This window comes from Salvia splendens, chromosome 19 (assembly GCF_004379255.2).
Source record: "Salvia splendens isolate huo1 chromosome 19, SspV2, whole genome shotgun sequence".
NCBI classification, from domain to species: Eukaryota; Viridiplantae; Streptophyta; class Magnoliopsida; order Lamiales; family Lamiaceae; genus Salvia; species Salvia splendens.
This window is the reverse complement of record NC_056050.1, coordinates 24,701,859-24,717,859: the sequence shown is the minus strand read 5'-3', so window position 1 is coordinate 24,717,859 and position 16,001 is coordinate 24,701,859. Positions and strand designations below refer to the sequence as shown.

Below are 16,001 nucleotides of genomic sequence, written 5' to 3'. Positions count from 1 at the left end.
GGGTACGAACTAAACCCTAATGGCAAGCCCAATAACAGTGACGGCCCATCAGCCCAGAGCCCAAGAAAGAGTATCTGTTCGGCACCAAAGAGTTCGGCACGACCAAAGAGTTCGGACTCAGCCTACAGCTCGGTAAAAGCCGACCAGTCAAGCTCTCCTCTCAGATCGGCAAGAGCTGATCGGTAAAGTCCAGCAGTTCGGTCTCAGCATTCGACCGAACTAGGAGTTAGTGGACTCACGAAAGGCCTCCACGACCTCCGCTATACCCACGATCTATTTAGTGGTACGAAGCAGTTATTGAGCAGTTATTGCTCACCCACGATCTTGTTAGTGGGGCTGCAAACCACGATCTTAGTTCAATGTATAAATAGAACTTAGATCAGATAGAAAAGGGTTAAGCTCTCTAGAGATAAAATACCATATAGCAAGTCTGTGTTGTAAGCTGTAATCCCAGATCAAGCAATACAATCTTGCCCTCCCTTCTTCCCGTGGATGTAGATTTACTTCAGTAAATCGAACCACGTAAATTCTCTGTGTCGTAGTTTTCATTCTCTACCAGCATTTACTAACATCAGAAATTCGCGGATCCATCATTACCAAAAATAAAAGATATGCAAAAAAATAAAAATAAAAATAATAAAAATTACGAAATGCCTAAAAGAATTCTAACTTAACGCGAAACGTAATCTTTGAACCATGCGGGTTTCACCGCACGCCTCGTCGACCGTCGCGGTTCCTTTGTTGCGACGTCTTCCTCATCGCTGCTGCCCCCTTCGCGCTCGCTGGTCGTTTCTGGCAGGTCCATGTCGGGTTGCGGCACTGCGGTTTGAGTATCCGTATCACATATACTTATTGGCTTATTGCTTTTGAACATAAGTGATGGTTTACCACTTTCTTTCTATGCTTTTCTATGTAACTTCAACTGGTCCGAGTTTGAGTAAAAAGAGATAGAAATAAAAAGTAATTGAAGCATAATTAATAGGAAATGAGTCCCACATAGGAAGAAAAAAGTTTTTTAAATAGAAAATATCTATTTTTGAGTGACAAACTAAAATGGTTATAATAATTTCTACATTTAGACAATGGACAGAGCACATTGAAAGTTAAACATTACATACTCCGGGGCATGCTTTCTTTTTCAAAAAAGAAAAAGGTTAAACATTACTGTTACTTCCCTACCATGTAAAAAAGTTGACATAAAAAATCAGAATTGTCCTAATAAATAACGAGGACTTCTATAATTTGGATAATGAATTATACTCCATTTACAAATAAAAACTTGGTCTCCGTGATAGTAATTTATGACTCCAGCGATAATCAATTAACACAAATATTTTAGTGGGCCGAGGCCCATATGCTAACTTCACAAATCACAACCCAAAGAAAGAAATCTAAAATCTCAAACACATCTTTAATAAACTTAATTTACAAGAGCATGTGGCCCACATAAACCTAAATACTAGTACATGTTACTACAATATTTAGGCAATTCAGAACTATGGCAACTATGGAACTCTTCAACAATAATTTCAACACTGGGTGAAGAATCATCATGTTCCAGCAACGATACTGAATCAGTGGAAAATGTTTGATCTACTACCGCGGTTTGAATAGATTGAGAAGGATACTCGGGAATATTTAGACGTTCAACATCACCCTCCAACATTTCCAACACTTTGTTCATTGAGGGACGATGGTCAGGACACATTTGTATGCACCATAATGCAACTATTGTCATCTTCCGACCATATTTCCTCCAACTATCATCATCACCACCATTCACGACTTCAATGCCCTTCCCTAGGTTGAAGTAGTCATATATCCAATACGGAAAATACTGACTCGAATTGTCATTGTTCCCTATCAAGTCTTTCTTCAAACTTACCATTTCCATTAACAACATACCGAAACTATACACATCTGCCTTGTAAGAGACTGCTCCAATACTTCTGCTAATCAGTTCAGGGGCAACGTATCCTATGGTTCCTCTAGCAACAGTCATAGTCACAGTGGTTTTATCCGTTGAGAAAAACTTTGCTAGCCCAAAATCTGATATTTTTGGGACGAAGTCATCATCAAGAAGTATGTTATGAGGCTTAATGTCAAAATGCAAGATCTGAACATCACACCCTCGGTGTAGATACTCAATCCCACGAGCAACACCAACTGCAATCTCAAACTTCATATCCCAACTCAATGAGATCGTTTTGTCTCTATCGAAAAGATATTTTTCAAGGGAACCGTTGGGCATGAAATCATACATAAGTGCACGTTTGGAGCCGTGTGCACAATATCCAACAAGTTTTACCACATTGACATGATGGATCCTTCCAATAGTTGCAATTTCATTCATGAAGTCTTGTCCACTTCCTCCAGATTTCTCAAGTAATTTGACTGCCACATGAAAGCCACTTCGGAGCTTCCCTTTATAGACAGAACCGTAGCCACCTTCACCTAGTTTGTCTTGAAAGCCTCCTGTCATCTTCTTAATGTCTGAATATGAATATCTAATTGGTGTGAGTTGGTTGTCACTTCGTAAGAAACTTTCTATTCTTGTATACATGGACCTATGCCTTCTCCGAAATTTCTTGATCAAAAGCCACATAGCAACAGGAAAAAGGATAACTCTTGGTAGCAAGATGATCAAATCTGCATGACAAGTGAAAAACATAAAATAAATAAATTCATCAATGTTGAATATTAATGCTTGTACAAGTTTCTGTTTACATTTACAACGAATAAAGAAAACATTACGTTCAAGTAACACGATAAATTATGAACTCTTATCGATACGATCACATAATTGTTTTATAATATTATAAATAAATAAATGATGTGTAATGAAACCAAGCATAATATAATACTTTTACATAGTATTTGAATAAAAAATCACGAAAATCTGGTTAAAATTAAAACCTGAAATTGTAGTAAGTAAGTAGTGCACATATATAAACAAGGAGCGCACCGATTACGAATTCCATGGGTCCTCCAGCAAATAGGAAACGGTAGCCTGCACGCACATCAAATAAAATTTAGAACTGAATTAAAAATAAACATTTAGATAGATGCATATATTCAGATGCTTGTTTTTATCAATCGGAGTTATATGTGTTTATGCAAGCATTAAAAGTAGGGATACTTACGTGCTGGTAAGATTATGCCGTATTTCAAAAGGTAAGGTTCAAGTAAGAAGACCGTTGATAAAGCTGCGATTCCAAACAGGATGAATATATGAGGGCTTATTACTGCACATAGCAAACCTGAAATATTATTCGATTTAAGTTCAAAGCCGATGATCAGAATTTATGACAACTCTGATCAGTGATCACAAATATAACGATCTTTAGCCGAAGGAATTATTCACTTACCTTGTGATCACTTATTATTATTATTATTTAGTTAGTTAATTATGGATTTGCATATCTTTCCACATCTTTTGTCTTGCTCATTAGTTAGTATCCCTATTATAAATAGGAAATCATAATTATTTTCTCTCACTCTTCTTCTTTTCAATGTGCACAAACGCACAAACCCTAATTTTCAACGCCGGATTGATCGACGGGCAAAAGCTCCCGCGACGTTCGAAGCGGAATCTATCGTTGAGGAACTTCTTCCTTAACAAGTGGTGCTTTCATTCTCGAACTCATGGCCGAAGTCAATCTTCATTCATGGTGGGAGGTATCGCAAGCATCTGAAGGCTTGCAACTGAATTCAACAACAGCAACTTTGGAGCATATTCTCGCTAGGTTCGCCCGGTTCGAGACCCGATTGGTTGAGCATGAGCGCAGGGTGGCAGCAACGCTCCCTCCGTTGCAACCCAAACCTGATCCACCCGACCAACCTGGGCTGTACACCGCCGCACAGCCACCTCACGCGCCCTACCAGCCACCGTTGCAGCCCGTATACAAACCCCCGCACCATCCGATCAAAGCGTTAGATCAACAACCATCATATCCATATCCACAGGATGGGCGACTCCACCCACAACACCATCCCTACCAAGCCCGTCAGCCCACTTCCTGGGACCCGCCATGGCTGCGTCAGGAAACTGCGTATCAGCAACCATCGTCCTACGAGCCAGATTTGTACTCGTCACCACCGCCCTCTTGTTGGGACCCACCAAGGTTGTGCAGCCACACCACACCGCGCTCAGACAACCCACTTGCCGGGATCTGCGGCCTATCCAGCAACAACAACTCGGATTTCAGCTATACGATCAGCCCCGGGCTCATCAGACTTATTGTTGGGAACCACCACTAACAACAACCATCGCTGCAAACCAACCCCACCAATACTACCGGCATCCGCCACCACTATCGCGATCAGATTGCCCGCCACGGCAGTCAAGTCTAGCATCGCCTTTTGAGCTGTCGCCACTGCCAGTGTCAGTGCCACCATTGGCCTCTGATCTGCCTCAACAAGCTGCAGTTTCGAGCTCAATAAAGGAGTTAGAAACAAATATGTATGAATAAGAAGAGAGAACGGAGATTCAAGTCCATGTTGATGAGCACAAGGCTGCATCAGAGACAACAAAGCATGAGCTAGAAGTAGGAATAGAAGATAGGAGTAGGTTGTTTAAGGATGAGCTTGGATTAGAATCTAAAGAATTGGTTCAGAAAGAAGGTGCTGAACTAGGTGCATTTGTTGGAGATGAAGTTGCATATGTAATTCCAAAAGGTTTGGCGAAAATTGTCGTTCTCTATTTGGATTTGCATGTCGGTGATGTTGCAAGTATGAAACATCAATCAACATCGCTCGACGTTGATGAATGGTTGATCCCTCCACGCATTGACACACATTGTTTGAGTATTCTTGAATGCATTGACATGCTCCCCGTTGTAGCCCTGGAATATCACGGCCACAATATTGCTTCGAAGTCTGCCATGACTCATATCCAACACGGTCATCCCTCGGTGAATTTTTATGGGAATAATGAGGGGAGACGTTCAACTATTCGGTGTGCATTTGATCCCGGAGGGGTTAGCTCGCCAAAGTTTTTGTTCGTGACTCTCTTCATTGTTTCGTGGTTCCCACCTTGAGGACAAGGTGGATTTTAACCGTGGGGGAGTTAATACGATTATTATTATTATTATTTAGTTAGTTAGTTAATTATGGATTTGCATATCTTTCCATATCTTTTGTCTTGCTCATTAAGTTAGTATCCCTATTATAAATATGACTATTGTTATTCCCATTATTCAATCAATGAAATCATAATTATTTTCTCTCACTCTTCTTTTTTTCAACGTGCACAAACGCACAAACCCTAATTTTCGACGCTGGATTGATCGACAGGCAAAAGCTCCCGCGACGTTCAACGCGGAATCTATCGTTGAGGAACTTCTTCCTTAACACTTCCCCAAAAGAGATATGAAATAATGAACGTATCAGGGACCTACTTACCATTTATGGTAAGAGTGACTCTTATTATGGGACGGACCAAAATGGCAAAACATAACTCTTATTATAGAACGGAGAGAGTAATTCAAATGACAATCATCCCTAGATTGTCTAAGAAGCCCGTCAGAAAATTGGTTCAGCCAAAACCTACTAGTGCTTTTTAATAAATTTGGAAAATTTGGTTAAAATCAAAACCTGAAATATACTTCCTCCGTCCAATGTTACTTGAGGTGTTTCTTTTCGATTCCCAACAATTCTAAATTCATCTACTATATATTATTTATTCATTCATTCTACATACATGCATGTGTAGTAGAGCAAGTGGTAAGCCACAAGGCCTACCAAGTTCACAACTTGTGTGCCATTCCCACAGAGTTAAAGGTTAGTCTTATTTTTTTAAATATATCTTTTCACAATTTTTTTTGATGTTCTCACAGCTATTATTCATAAAAACTTTTTATGTTTTATAGTAATTCATTATTAACTTATTCTAAAATTTATTTATAAGATAATTTCAGTTTTTTGCTATTTTTGTCATGCTTTTTCTATTTTTCTACAACTATTATACACAAAAAAATTTAATATTTATACTTCACTACTTAACTTATTTCAAAATTTACTCATAATTAAAAAAATTAAATATATACTTATCTCAATTTTTCGTATCATTTAATTATTTCTATCTTGTAACATATCTCATGCGAATTTTTGTCATAACTTTCGGCTACGCCGACATAAAAAATCAACAATTATTATCAATATATTAAACCCGACAACGTTAAAATCTTGCGTCTGTCACTGGATTTAAGAAAGTTGTGTTTAATAAGTTAAATAAAGTAGATGATAGAATAAAGTAAGAAAAAGAAGAGAGAGTAAAGTAAAAGAAAAAATAAAGTACATGAAGGTAGCTATTTTGTTTTTAGCTAAAAAGATAAATGACTCAAGTAACTTAAGACAACCTAAAAAGAAATACGACTCAAATAACTTGGGACAGAGGGAGTAGTAGGTGTTGGAATATTATTAAACTTGATTTTGTAGTGGAAATATCTAGATATGGTAGAATTGTCTAGAAATAAGCTTGAGAAAATATCTAGATATTTTAGTAGAAATATCTAGATATTTTAGGAGAATAATCTAGATTATAGATATTATGTAAGAAATATCTAGATTTTTATAGATAAAAATTTAGATATTTAGAATATAAAATTATTAGGCAGATTCTAGAATAGGAAATGAATGCCTATAAATATGGCATAGTTGTACCATTTCTAAAAGTTTAAAGAATTGAGAAAATTTGAGAATAAAAGTGTTCATTTGCTTTTCCACATAACCAACATCTCCTAAATCATTTCCCACACATTTCACCCACTCTCCTCTCAAATATTTCCTCCAAACTAAATTACTCCTCCAACATATATCTTATATATTCCAACAAAGTAGTACCAGAGCCATAAGTTCCTACCTATAGTATGGCTAACTTGCCGTCGTTCCAAGTCCCAATGCTCAATAAGAGCAATTTCGATAATAGGAGTATCAAGATGAAAGCGTTATTGGGAGCCCATGATGTTTGGGAGATCGTGGAGAGTGGCTACGAGGAGCCACAAGACGAGACCGGTCTATCCCAACAACAAAAGGATAGATTGCGAGATGCGAGAAAGAGAGACAAGAAAGCTCTCTGTCTCATCTACCAAGCTCTAGTGGACGACGATTTCGAGAAGATCTCGAGTGCAAGCACCGCCAAAGAAGCGTGGAAGAAGCTCCAAATCTCATGTGTTGGTGCGGAGCGAGTAAAGAAGGTACGCCTCCAAACTTTAAGAGGGGAATTTGAATCTTTACATATGAAAGAGTACGAATCAATTTCGGATTACTTTTCAAGAGTTTTGGCGGTTTCAAATCAAATGAAAAGAAATGGTGAAAAATTAGAGGATGTTAGAATCATGGAGAAAATATTGCATTCTTTAACCCCTAATTTTGAGCACATAGTAGTTACAATAGAAGAAACAAAAGATTTGGAGGAAATGACTATCGATCACTTATTGGGTTCGCTACAAGCATATGAGGAGAAACAAAAGAAGAAACAAGAAATTGTGGAGCAACTTTTAAAGTTGCAAGTAAGCCCAAAGGAGAAAGAAGAAAGTTCGGGCAATGGTGGTGGTCGACAAGGAAGAGGTCGCGGACAAAGACAAGATCGTGGTCGTGGTCGAGGATATGCTCGTGGACGTGGTCGGGGATATTTTGCAAACAATGAAGAAAGAAAGGAGTCCCCAAGTATAGGACGAGGAAGGAGCAACCCACAGTCGAGGTACGATAAATCTTCAATAAAGTGTTATAATTGTCATAGATATGGGCACTATGCTTCCGAGTGCAGAGACACAAAATCAAAAGTTGAAGAGAAGGCCAATTACGTGGAGAATACGAACAAGGAAAATGGATGTGTTCTTCTAGCTTATAAAGGAGAAGCTGGAAGAAAAGATGATATGTGGTACCTCGACACAGGAGCGAGCAACCATATGTGCGGGAACAGGAGCATGTTCGTGGAGCTTGATGAATCAGTAAGTGGCAATGTCTCCTTTGGTGACGAATCTAAAATTCCAGTTAAAGGAAAAGGCAAAATTCTAATTCGTCTAAAGAATGGAGCTCATGATTTCATTTCTAACGTATATTATGTGCCCAATATGAGAAATAATATACTGAGTCTTGGACAACTCTTAGAGAAATGTTATAACATTCATATGAAAGATAATAGCCTTTCAATAAGAGATAGCAAAAATGATTTAATCGCCAAAGTGCCAATGTCTAAGAATAGAATGTTTTTATTAAATGTTCAAAATGATGTGGTGAAGTGTCTTGAAGCATGTTATAAAGATAAGTCTTGGTTATGGCATCTTCGATTTGGGCACTTGAATTTTGGTAGCTTAAAAGTGAAATCAAATAAAGAAATGGTACGAGGATTACCGCCCATCAAGCACCCCGATCAACTCTGTGAAGGATGCTTAGTTGGGAAGCACTTCAGAATGCCGTTCCCAAAGGAGTCGAGTTCGAGAGCTCAGAAGCCATTGGAGTTAATCCATGCAAACGTGTGTGGACCAATCAAGCCAAGCTCCCACGGTAAAAATAATTGTTTCCTACTTTTCATTGATGATTTTTCAAGAAAAACGTGGGTATACTTCTTGAAGCAGAAATCAGAAGCATTTGACTCTTTCAAGAAGTTCAAGGCTGCAGTCGAGAAAGAAAGTGGTCTAGAAATCAAAGCAATGAGGACTGAGGTAGAGAATTCACATCAAGGGAGTTTCTAGAATTTTGCAAAGAAAGCGGAATTCGGCGGCTACTAATAGTTCCAAGATCCCCCAGCAGAATGGAGTAGCTAAACGAAAGAACATGACCATCGTTGAGATGACTCGAAGCATGCTAAAGACGAAGAATTTTCCAAAAGAGCTTTGGGCAGAAGCAGTGGCGTGGACCGTGTACCTGTCTAACAGGTCCCCAACAAAAAGTGTGTGTGGAATGACTCCTCAAGAAGCTTGGAGTGGAAGAAAGCCAGGGATCGCCCACTTAAGAGTGTTCGGGAGCAAAGCCTATGCACATGTACCAGACCAGATGAGGAGTAAACTTGATGACAAAAGCAAGCCATTCATCTTCATCGGGTACGACTCTAACACTAAATTCTATAAGTTATATGATCCAACTTCGCAAAAAAACCATGATTAGCCGAGACGTGGAGTTCGATGAAGAAGGAGTATGGGATTTCAGCTCGGACAATGACTTCACCTTCGTACCTACATTTGAAGATCAAAGAACAAGCGAACAGACGGGAGAGGAGCAACAAGAACAAACAACTCCTCTTACATCTCCTACATCAACTGTTAGAAGCTCACCACCATCTTTCTTGAATGAAAGAGCCACATAACGCACACGAAGGTTGGATGGAGTGAATGAAGACACCGAAAGGTTAGAAAATCTCACCTTATTTTGTCTATTTTGTCTATTTACTGATGTGAACCAGTTAGCTTTGAAGAAGCTACAACAAGTGAAAATTGGCGAGTCGTGATGGATGAAGAAATCAAAGCCATAGAGAAGAATGACAAGTGGGAGCTGGTGACACTACCAAAGGGACACAAGGCCATTGGAGTTAAGTGGGTGTATGAAATTAAGAAGAATTCCAACGGTGAAGTTGAAAGATATAAAGCTAGACTCGTCACCAAAGGATCTAGCCAAAGAGCTGGAATCGACTATAACGAGGTATTTGCTCCTGTCGCTCGGTTAAAATCTATTAGACTAATACTCTCTCTTGCAGCCCAAAATAGATGGAAGATATATCAAATGGATGTGAAGTTGGCTTTCTTGAATGTATTTCTTGATAAAGAAGTCTACATCAAGCAGCCTGATGGCTACCTGGTGAATGGCCAAGAAGACAAAGTTTTGAGGTTGAAGAAAGCCCTATACGGGCTAAAGCAAGCACCGAGAGCAAGGAATACTAGGATCGACAAATATCTTGAAGATAACGGCTTCACCAAATGCCCACATGAGCATGCGCTCTATGTGAAAAGTAAAGGAAATGATATCTCAATAGTGTGCTTGTATGTGGATGATCTCATTTTCACATGAAACAATCCAAGCATGTTCAAGGAATTCAAGAAGGCCATGACTGAAGAATTCGAGATGACATACATCGGGATGATGGCATACTACCTCAGAGTGGAGGTAAAGCAACGCGAAGATGAAATATTCATCACACAAGAACACTATGCAAAGGAGATCCTGAAGAAGTTCAAAATGGAGGATTGCAAACCAATCAATACACCGGTGGAATGCGGGGTCAAGCTATCAAAGAACGATAAAGAGGAAAAGGTGGATCCGACACTATACAAGAGTTTGGTTGGAAGCTTACGGTACTTAACTTGCACCAGGACGGATATATTGTACGCTATAGGGCTCGTAAGTCGCTACATGGAGAATCCAACCACTACTCACTTCAAGGCAGCTAAGAGAATACTCCGATATCTCAAAGGTACGATCGACTATGGCCTATTATATTCAGCTACTAACGATTACAGGCTTGTTGGCTACAGTGATAGTGACTGGGCTAGTGACACTGATGACCGAAAGAGTACAAGTGGATATGTATTCTATATGGGAGACACTGCCTTCACTTGGATGTCTAAAAAGCAGCCCATTGTCACATTATCAACCTGCGAAGCCGAATATGTGTATGCCACCTTCAGTGTTTGTCATGCAATTTGGCTCAGGAGTTTATTATCGGAGCTCGGGTGGCCACAAAAGGAGCCAACAACTATTTGTGTGGATAACAAGTCGGCCATTGCGCTATCCAAAATTCCAGTGTTCCACAACCGAAGCAAACACATCGACACCCGCTACCACTACATCAGAGAATGCGTTGCAAATCAAGAGATTCAAGTCGAGTATGTGAAGTCGCAAGATCAAGTTGCTGATATCTTCACAAAGCCGCTCAAGCATGAAGACTTTATCAAAATAAGGACATTGCTCGGAATGACAAATCAAGTTTAAGGGGGGGTGTTGGAATATTATTAACCTTGATTTTGTAATGGAAATATCTAGATATATGGTAGAATTGTCTAGAAATAAGCTTGAGAAAATATCTAGATATTTTAGTAGAAATATGTAGATATTTTAGGAGAATAATCTAGATTATAGATATTATGTAAGAAATATCTAGATTTTTATAGATAAAAATCTAGATATTTAGAATATAAAATTATTAGGTAGATTCTAGAATATGAAATGAATGCCTATAAATATGGCATAGTTGTACCATTTTTAAAAGTTTAAAGAGTTGAGAATATTTGAGACTAAAATTGTTCCTTTGCTTTTCCACATAACCAACCTATCATAAATCATTTCCCACACATTTCACCCATTCTCCTCTCAAATATTTCCTCCAAACTAAATTACTCCTACAACATATATCTTATATATTCCAATAGTAGGTAGTGAACTAAATTACTCCTACAACATATATCTTATATATTCCAACAGTAGGTAGTGCATGTATATAAAAAAGGAGCCCACCTATTACCGAAGCAATGCATATTTCAGCGGATGACAAACCATAGGCTGCACGCAGAGGATAAAATTTAGAACTGAGTTTAATTTAAAATAAACATCAGGAATCATTTTCATTCCTAGATCATGAGAATTTAAATTAGATGCTTGTTTTTATTCTTCGAATTTATGTGTTTATGCAAGCATCAAAAGTTAAGGATACTTACCGTATTGTATGAATATGTCGTCGTATAGACACCAAGTTAGAAATAAGCCCGTTGATAGAGCTGCGATTCCAAAGAGAGTGAATAAAGGAGGGCCTATTACTGCACATAGCATCCCTGAAATATTTTTCAGTTTTAAGTTCAAAGCCGATGGATCAGAATTTATGACAACTGATCGCTAATATAACGAACTTTAGCCGAAGGAATTATTCATTTGCCTTGTGACTTCCCCAAAAGAAGAACAAATTGATTAAATTAGTGTAGAGTATTGATTTTAAATTGATCACAACATTGTATCTAAAGATATTGATTGTCAGGATAATAGCTACTCCCTCCGTCCACGATTAATTGAACAATTTTGACTAGGCACAGGTTTTAAAAAAATATAGTGGAAAGTGAGTTGAAAATGTTAATAGAATGTGGATTCTACTTTTAGATACTCCCTCCGTCCCATAGAAATACATCATATTTTCTTTTTCGTCCGTCCTATAGAAATAGTTCATATCCAATTATGATAACTTTTTTCTCCTTCTCTTTTACTTTATCATTTATTAGTCTACCATCCACTACACAATTTCAACTACTTTTCTCATTCTCTCTTACTTTACGAATAAAACTCGTGTCAATTACAAATAGCCTATTTATATGGGACGGAGGGAATATTAGTTTTCTAGTAAAATGTGAGTATGATAAGTTAGTGGAATATGGGGGGAGTATTAGTTATTTAAATTATGAAGTTTAGTTAGATTTTGATATTGCTTTTAAATTGGAATATTAAATCATACTCTTATAATTTTTATCAAGTGTCACGTCCATGCACAAATTGACGTCTTTTGGTGATGTTAAAAAGACATCATTTCAATATAAATAATAAAAAATAAAGGAATATAAAAGAAAATACCTTTTTAATGAAACATGTCAATTTAAACAACATTAAAAGACGACAATTTGTGCATGGATGACAATCGTGAAAAATAAATGAAATTTTGTGATTTAAATGGCTATTATTCCTGAATTGTGTGACAAAGTCCCGTAAGAAAATTGATATAGCCGAAATCATCAAGCTTGGGAAATCGACAACTTCATCTAAACTTAATAATTTCATGATCAAGTTTTAAGTAGATAGAAAAATCTAGAATTTGGTCAAATCTTGTGATATTCGCTATCAATTGTCCTAATAAGCATAGATAATAGAAGATCTCACCTAAAATGAATAGAGTAGCTGGGCGAAGCAGCACTGCATATGTAACTAGAGGAGTAGCAAGTGAGATAATCTTCATAAACACAAATCATTATATATTAATATCAATGATATTTTATAAATCGTTCTTACCCCACCAGAAGAGATCAGACCATGGTGGTGACCATGATCCGCAGTCGTTGCAGAAGGTGAGTTCAAATCCATACAAGAGAGAGTGGTGGATTTCTGAAAGAGATCTAGTCGGCACATATGCGGTAGCTCTGAGGCACTCATGTGTCCGACCTTTATATATGAATATGATCTATCATTTATTCGAGAACAATTAGTAGAAATGTTGGTGTAGAGGGATGAATTCTTCATGGGATTAGGGCAGCTCATCAAATTGATAAAGATGTCTTCATAATCACGTAGATTGACTGAATATGGGGTGTAGTAATAGTAACCAGAATTATCGGTAAAGTAACGGGGGTGAACAGTAGAGCTGGGGGAAGAGCATATGTTGTCATAGTTGAGGGAAGCATCAACCACTCTGATGGTGGAGTTTTGGTAATCGATGGCTTTGACATAGAAGTTTCGAGAGTTGAGAAAGATGGAGGTGAGATTGTGGCGACAGGTTAATATGAGATAGCCGCAGTGGCTGGGGTCGCCCCTGAGGCGGAAAGGGTAGCTGATGTTACGAATAACGACACACGAAGAAGGAGGGCAGTGAGGATTAGCATGGGAGAAATGAACTAATGTTGTAAGGATGAATAAGAAAAGGAGAGTTGTGGGCATTGCAGCTTGGAGAGTTGCGAACGCCAAATATTTCGAAATAGAAGCATGCACAAAATAGATCGATCCTCTGTTTGGGAGACTTTTTATAGTAAGTTCAAAATAATGAGTAATTAGAGACGTCTGCATTTCAATTTCGAAGACGCATAAAGGAGAATTATTCATCTTGAAAAGTCTATGTCCACGATTATTATTTTTTAAGTATTTATATTGAAGTCAATGAGTCAATGGCGATAGTTGATTGAAGTGAAGTCCACAAACACATCCATCACAATTTTAATTCCTCGCAAATTTCTTGTCGCAACAAATTTCTTTTGTCACTATGAAATACATTGAGAGGCATTTCTTTTCTCACAAATACACAACTAGTGGAAGTTATTTCTAGGAAAAGTAGATGACAACAAAAATTCAAGCATTACTAATAATTTCAATAACGCTACTACCATTGTTATCATGCAATAATAATATGGAAGCATTCGCTTTGAATCCGTTGCCCAACTTTGTTGTTCATTTCCTGCCATATACGTTGGAATATTAGGAATTTGCAGATGTATGTTGTGAGGTTTAATGTCAAAATACAAGATCTGGATGTCACAACCATGGTGCAAATATTTAATCCATCGAGTCACTTCAACTACAATCTTAAATTTCATATCCCAATCCAATTAAGGCTTTTTCTCAGTTGAAGATATACTTGTCAAGTGAACCATTTGGCATGAAATCAGAAACAAGGGCATGCTTGAATCTTTCGGAACAATATCCAACAAGTAGAACAACATTTACATGATGAATCCTCCCAATAGTTGCTATTTCATTGATGAAGTCTTGCCCATTAGCTCCGCATTTTCCGAGCAATTTGACTGCTACAAGATGGCCACTTCGAAGTTTTCCTTTGTAAACAGAACCGAAGTGCCCTTCGCCTAGATTATCTTGAAAATTCTTAGTCATCTTCTTTATGTCCTAGTAAGAATACCTTATTGGCATGAGCTTGTTATCACTTTGTAGGAATGGCTCTACTCCCTCTAATAAGGACAAACGCCTTCTCCTGGAATTTGTAGATCAAAATCCACACTACAAAAGACAAATGACTATATATCCTTGGTGTCCAAACGATGATGGCTGAGATTAACATGGAAAAACAAGACAAATACATTTAGTGATAATAAGGCTAAAACAGTTATACAATAACTTGCATGAAGTAAAAAATGAAAGGAAAAGTGGTGCAAATTATAGTATTGAAATGGCAATTCAAGGTAGCAGGTAACACGAAGTAGTAAACTTCATCGCACCATACACATAATGACATAATGAAAGAAAAAATAACATTAAAGGAGAATTATTCATCTTGAAAAGTCTATTTCCACGATTATTATTTTTTAAGTATTTATATTGGAGTCAATGAGTCAATGGTTGATTGAAGTGAAGTCCACGAACACATCCATCACAATTTTAACTCCACGCAGAAATTTCTTGTCGCAACAAATTTCTTTTGTCACTATGAAATACATTGAGAGGCATTTCTTTTCTCACAGATACACAACTAGTGGAAGTTATTTCTAGGAAAAGTAGATGACAACAAAAATTCAAGCATTACTAATAATCTCAATAATGCTACTACCATTGTTATCATGCAATAATAATATGGAAGCATTCGCTTCGACTCCGTAGCCCAACTTTGTTGTTCATTTCCTGCCGTATACGTTGGAATATTAGGAATTTGCACATGTTCGACATCATCTTCTAACATCTCCAACACTATATTCATCGGTGGACGATTGTCCGGACTCATTTGTATGCACCATAACGCAACAATAGTCATCCTTCGACCAATGTTTCTATCATAATTTTCATCTACATTTCCAATGCCAATGTTCATAACTTGGTTCAAGTGGTCGTATATCCAATTAGGGAAATACTTACTAGATTCGTCATTGTTCCTAGTCAAGTCTTTGTTCAAGTTTAATATTTCTATCAACAACGTACATCCCGAAACTATACACATCAGCCTTGTAATATACTACTCCAATACTTCTATTGATAAGTTAACGAGAAACATACCCTATGGTTCCTCTTGCTGTCGTCAATGTCACTGTCTCCTTATTTGTGGAGCAGAATTTCGCTAATCCAAAATCTGATATTTTTGGGATAAACTTGTCATCAAGAAGTATGTTGAGAGGTTTAACGTCAAAATACAAGATCCGGATGTCACAACCATGGTGCAAATATTTAATCCATCGAGCCACTTCAACTACAATCTTAAATTTCATATCCCAATCCAATTAAGGCTTTTTCTCAGTTGAAGATATACTTGTCAAGGGAACCATTTGGCATGAAATAAAAAACAAGGGCATGCTTGAATCTTTCGGCACAATATCCAACTAGTA

At 37.6% G+C, this 16,001-nt stretch overlaps 1 protein-coding gene across 4 annotated transcripts; it reads right to left on the bottom strand.

The window, feature by feature from the left end:
* Positions 1-1,333: 1,333 nt before the first annotated feature.
* Positions 1,334-13,684, bottom strand: LOC121780335 (rust resistance kinase Lr10-like). 4 transcript variants are annotated; one of them, XM_042177909.1, is made up of 7 exons: positions 12,979-13,684; positions 12,850-12,894; positions 11,649-11,762; positions 11,449-11,493; positions 3,144-3,260; positions 2,966-3,010; positions 1,334-2,649 (listed from the first exon to the last, which is right to left on the bottom strand). In XM_042177909.1, the coding sequence occupies exons 3-7, from the start codon at positions 11,758-11,760 to the stop codon at positions 1,460-1,462; spliced, it is 1,509 nt and encodes a 502-aa protein (XP_042033843.1). In that variant the 5' UTR covers positions 11,761-11,762; positions 12,850-12,894; positions 12,979-13,684; the 3' UTR covers positions 1,334-1,459. The 4 variants fall into 4 exon arrangements, with proteins under 4 accessions (XP_042033843.1, XP_042033845.1, XP_042033844.1 ...); XM_042177911.1 differs by having other exon boundaries at positions 3,144-3,206; XM_042177910.1 differs by lacking the exon at positions 11,449-11,493.
* Positions 13,685-16,001: the final 2,317 nt, after the last annotated feature.

Coding starts and splice junctions, on each gene's coding strand:
- LOC121780335 (XM_042177909.1), bottom strand. CDS start 11,760: ATGCTATGTGCAGTAATAGGCCCTCCTTTATTCACTCTCTTTGGAATC. Junction 11,494..11,648: donor CGACATATTCATACAATACG/GTAAGTATCCTT, acceptor CTCTGCGTGCAG/CCTATGGTTTGTCATCCGCT. Junction 3,011..3,143: donor CGGCATAATCTTACCAGCAC/GTAAGTATCCCT, acceptor ATGTGCGTGCAG/GCTACCGTTTCCTATTTGCT.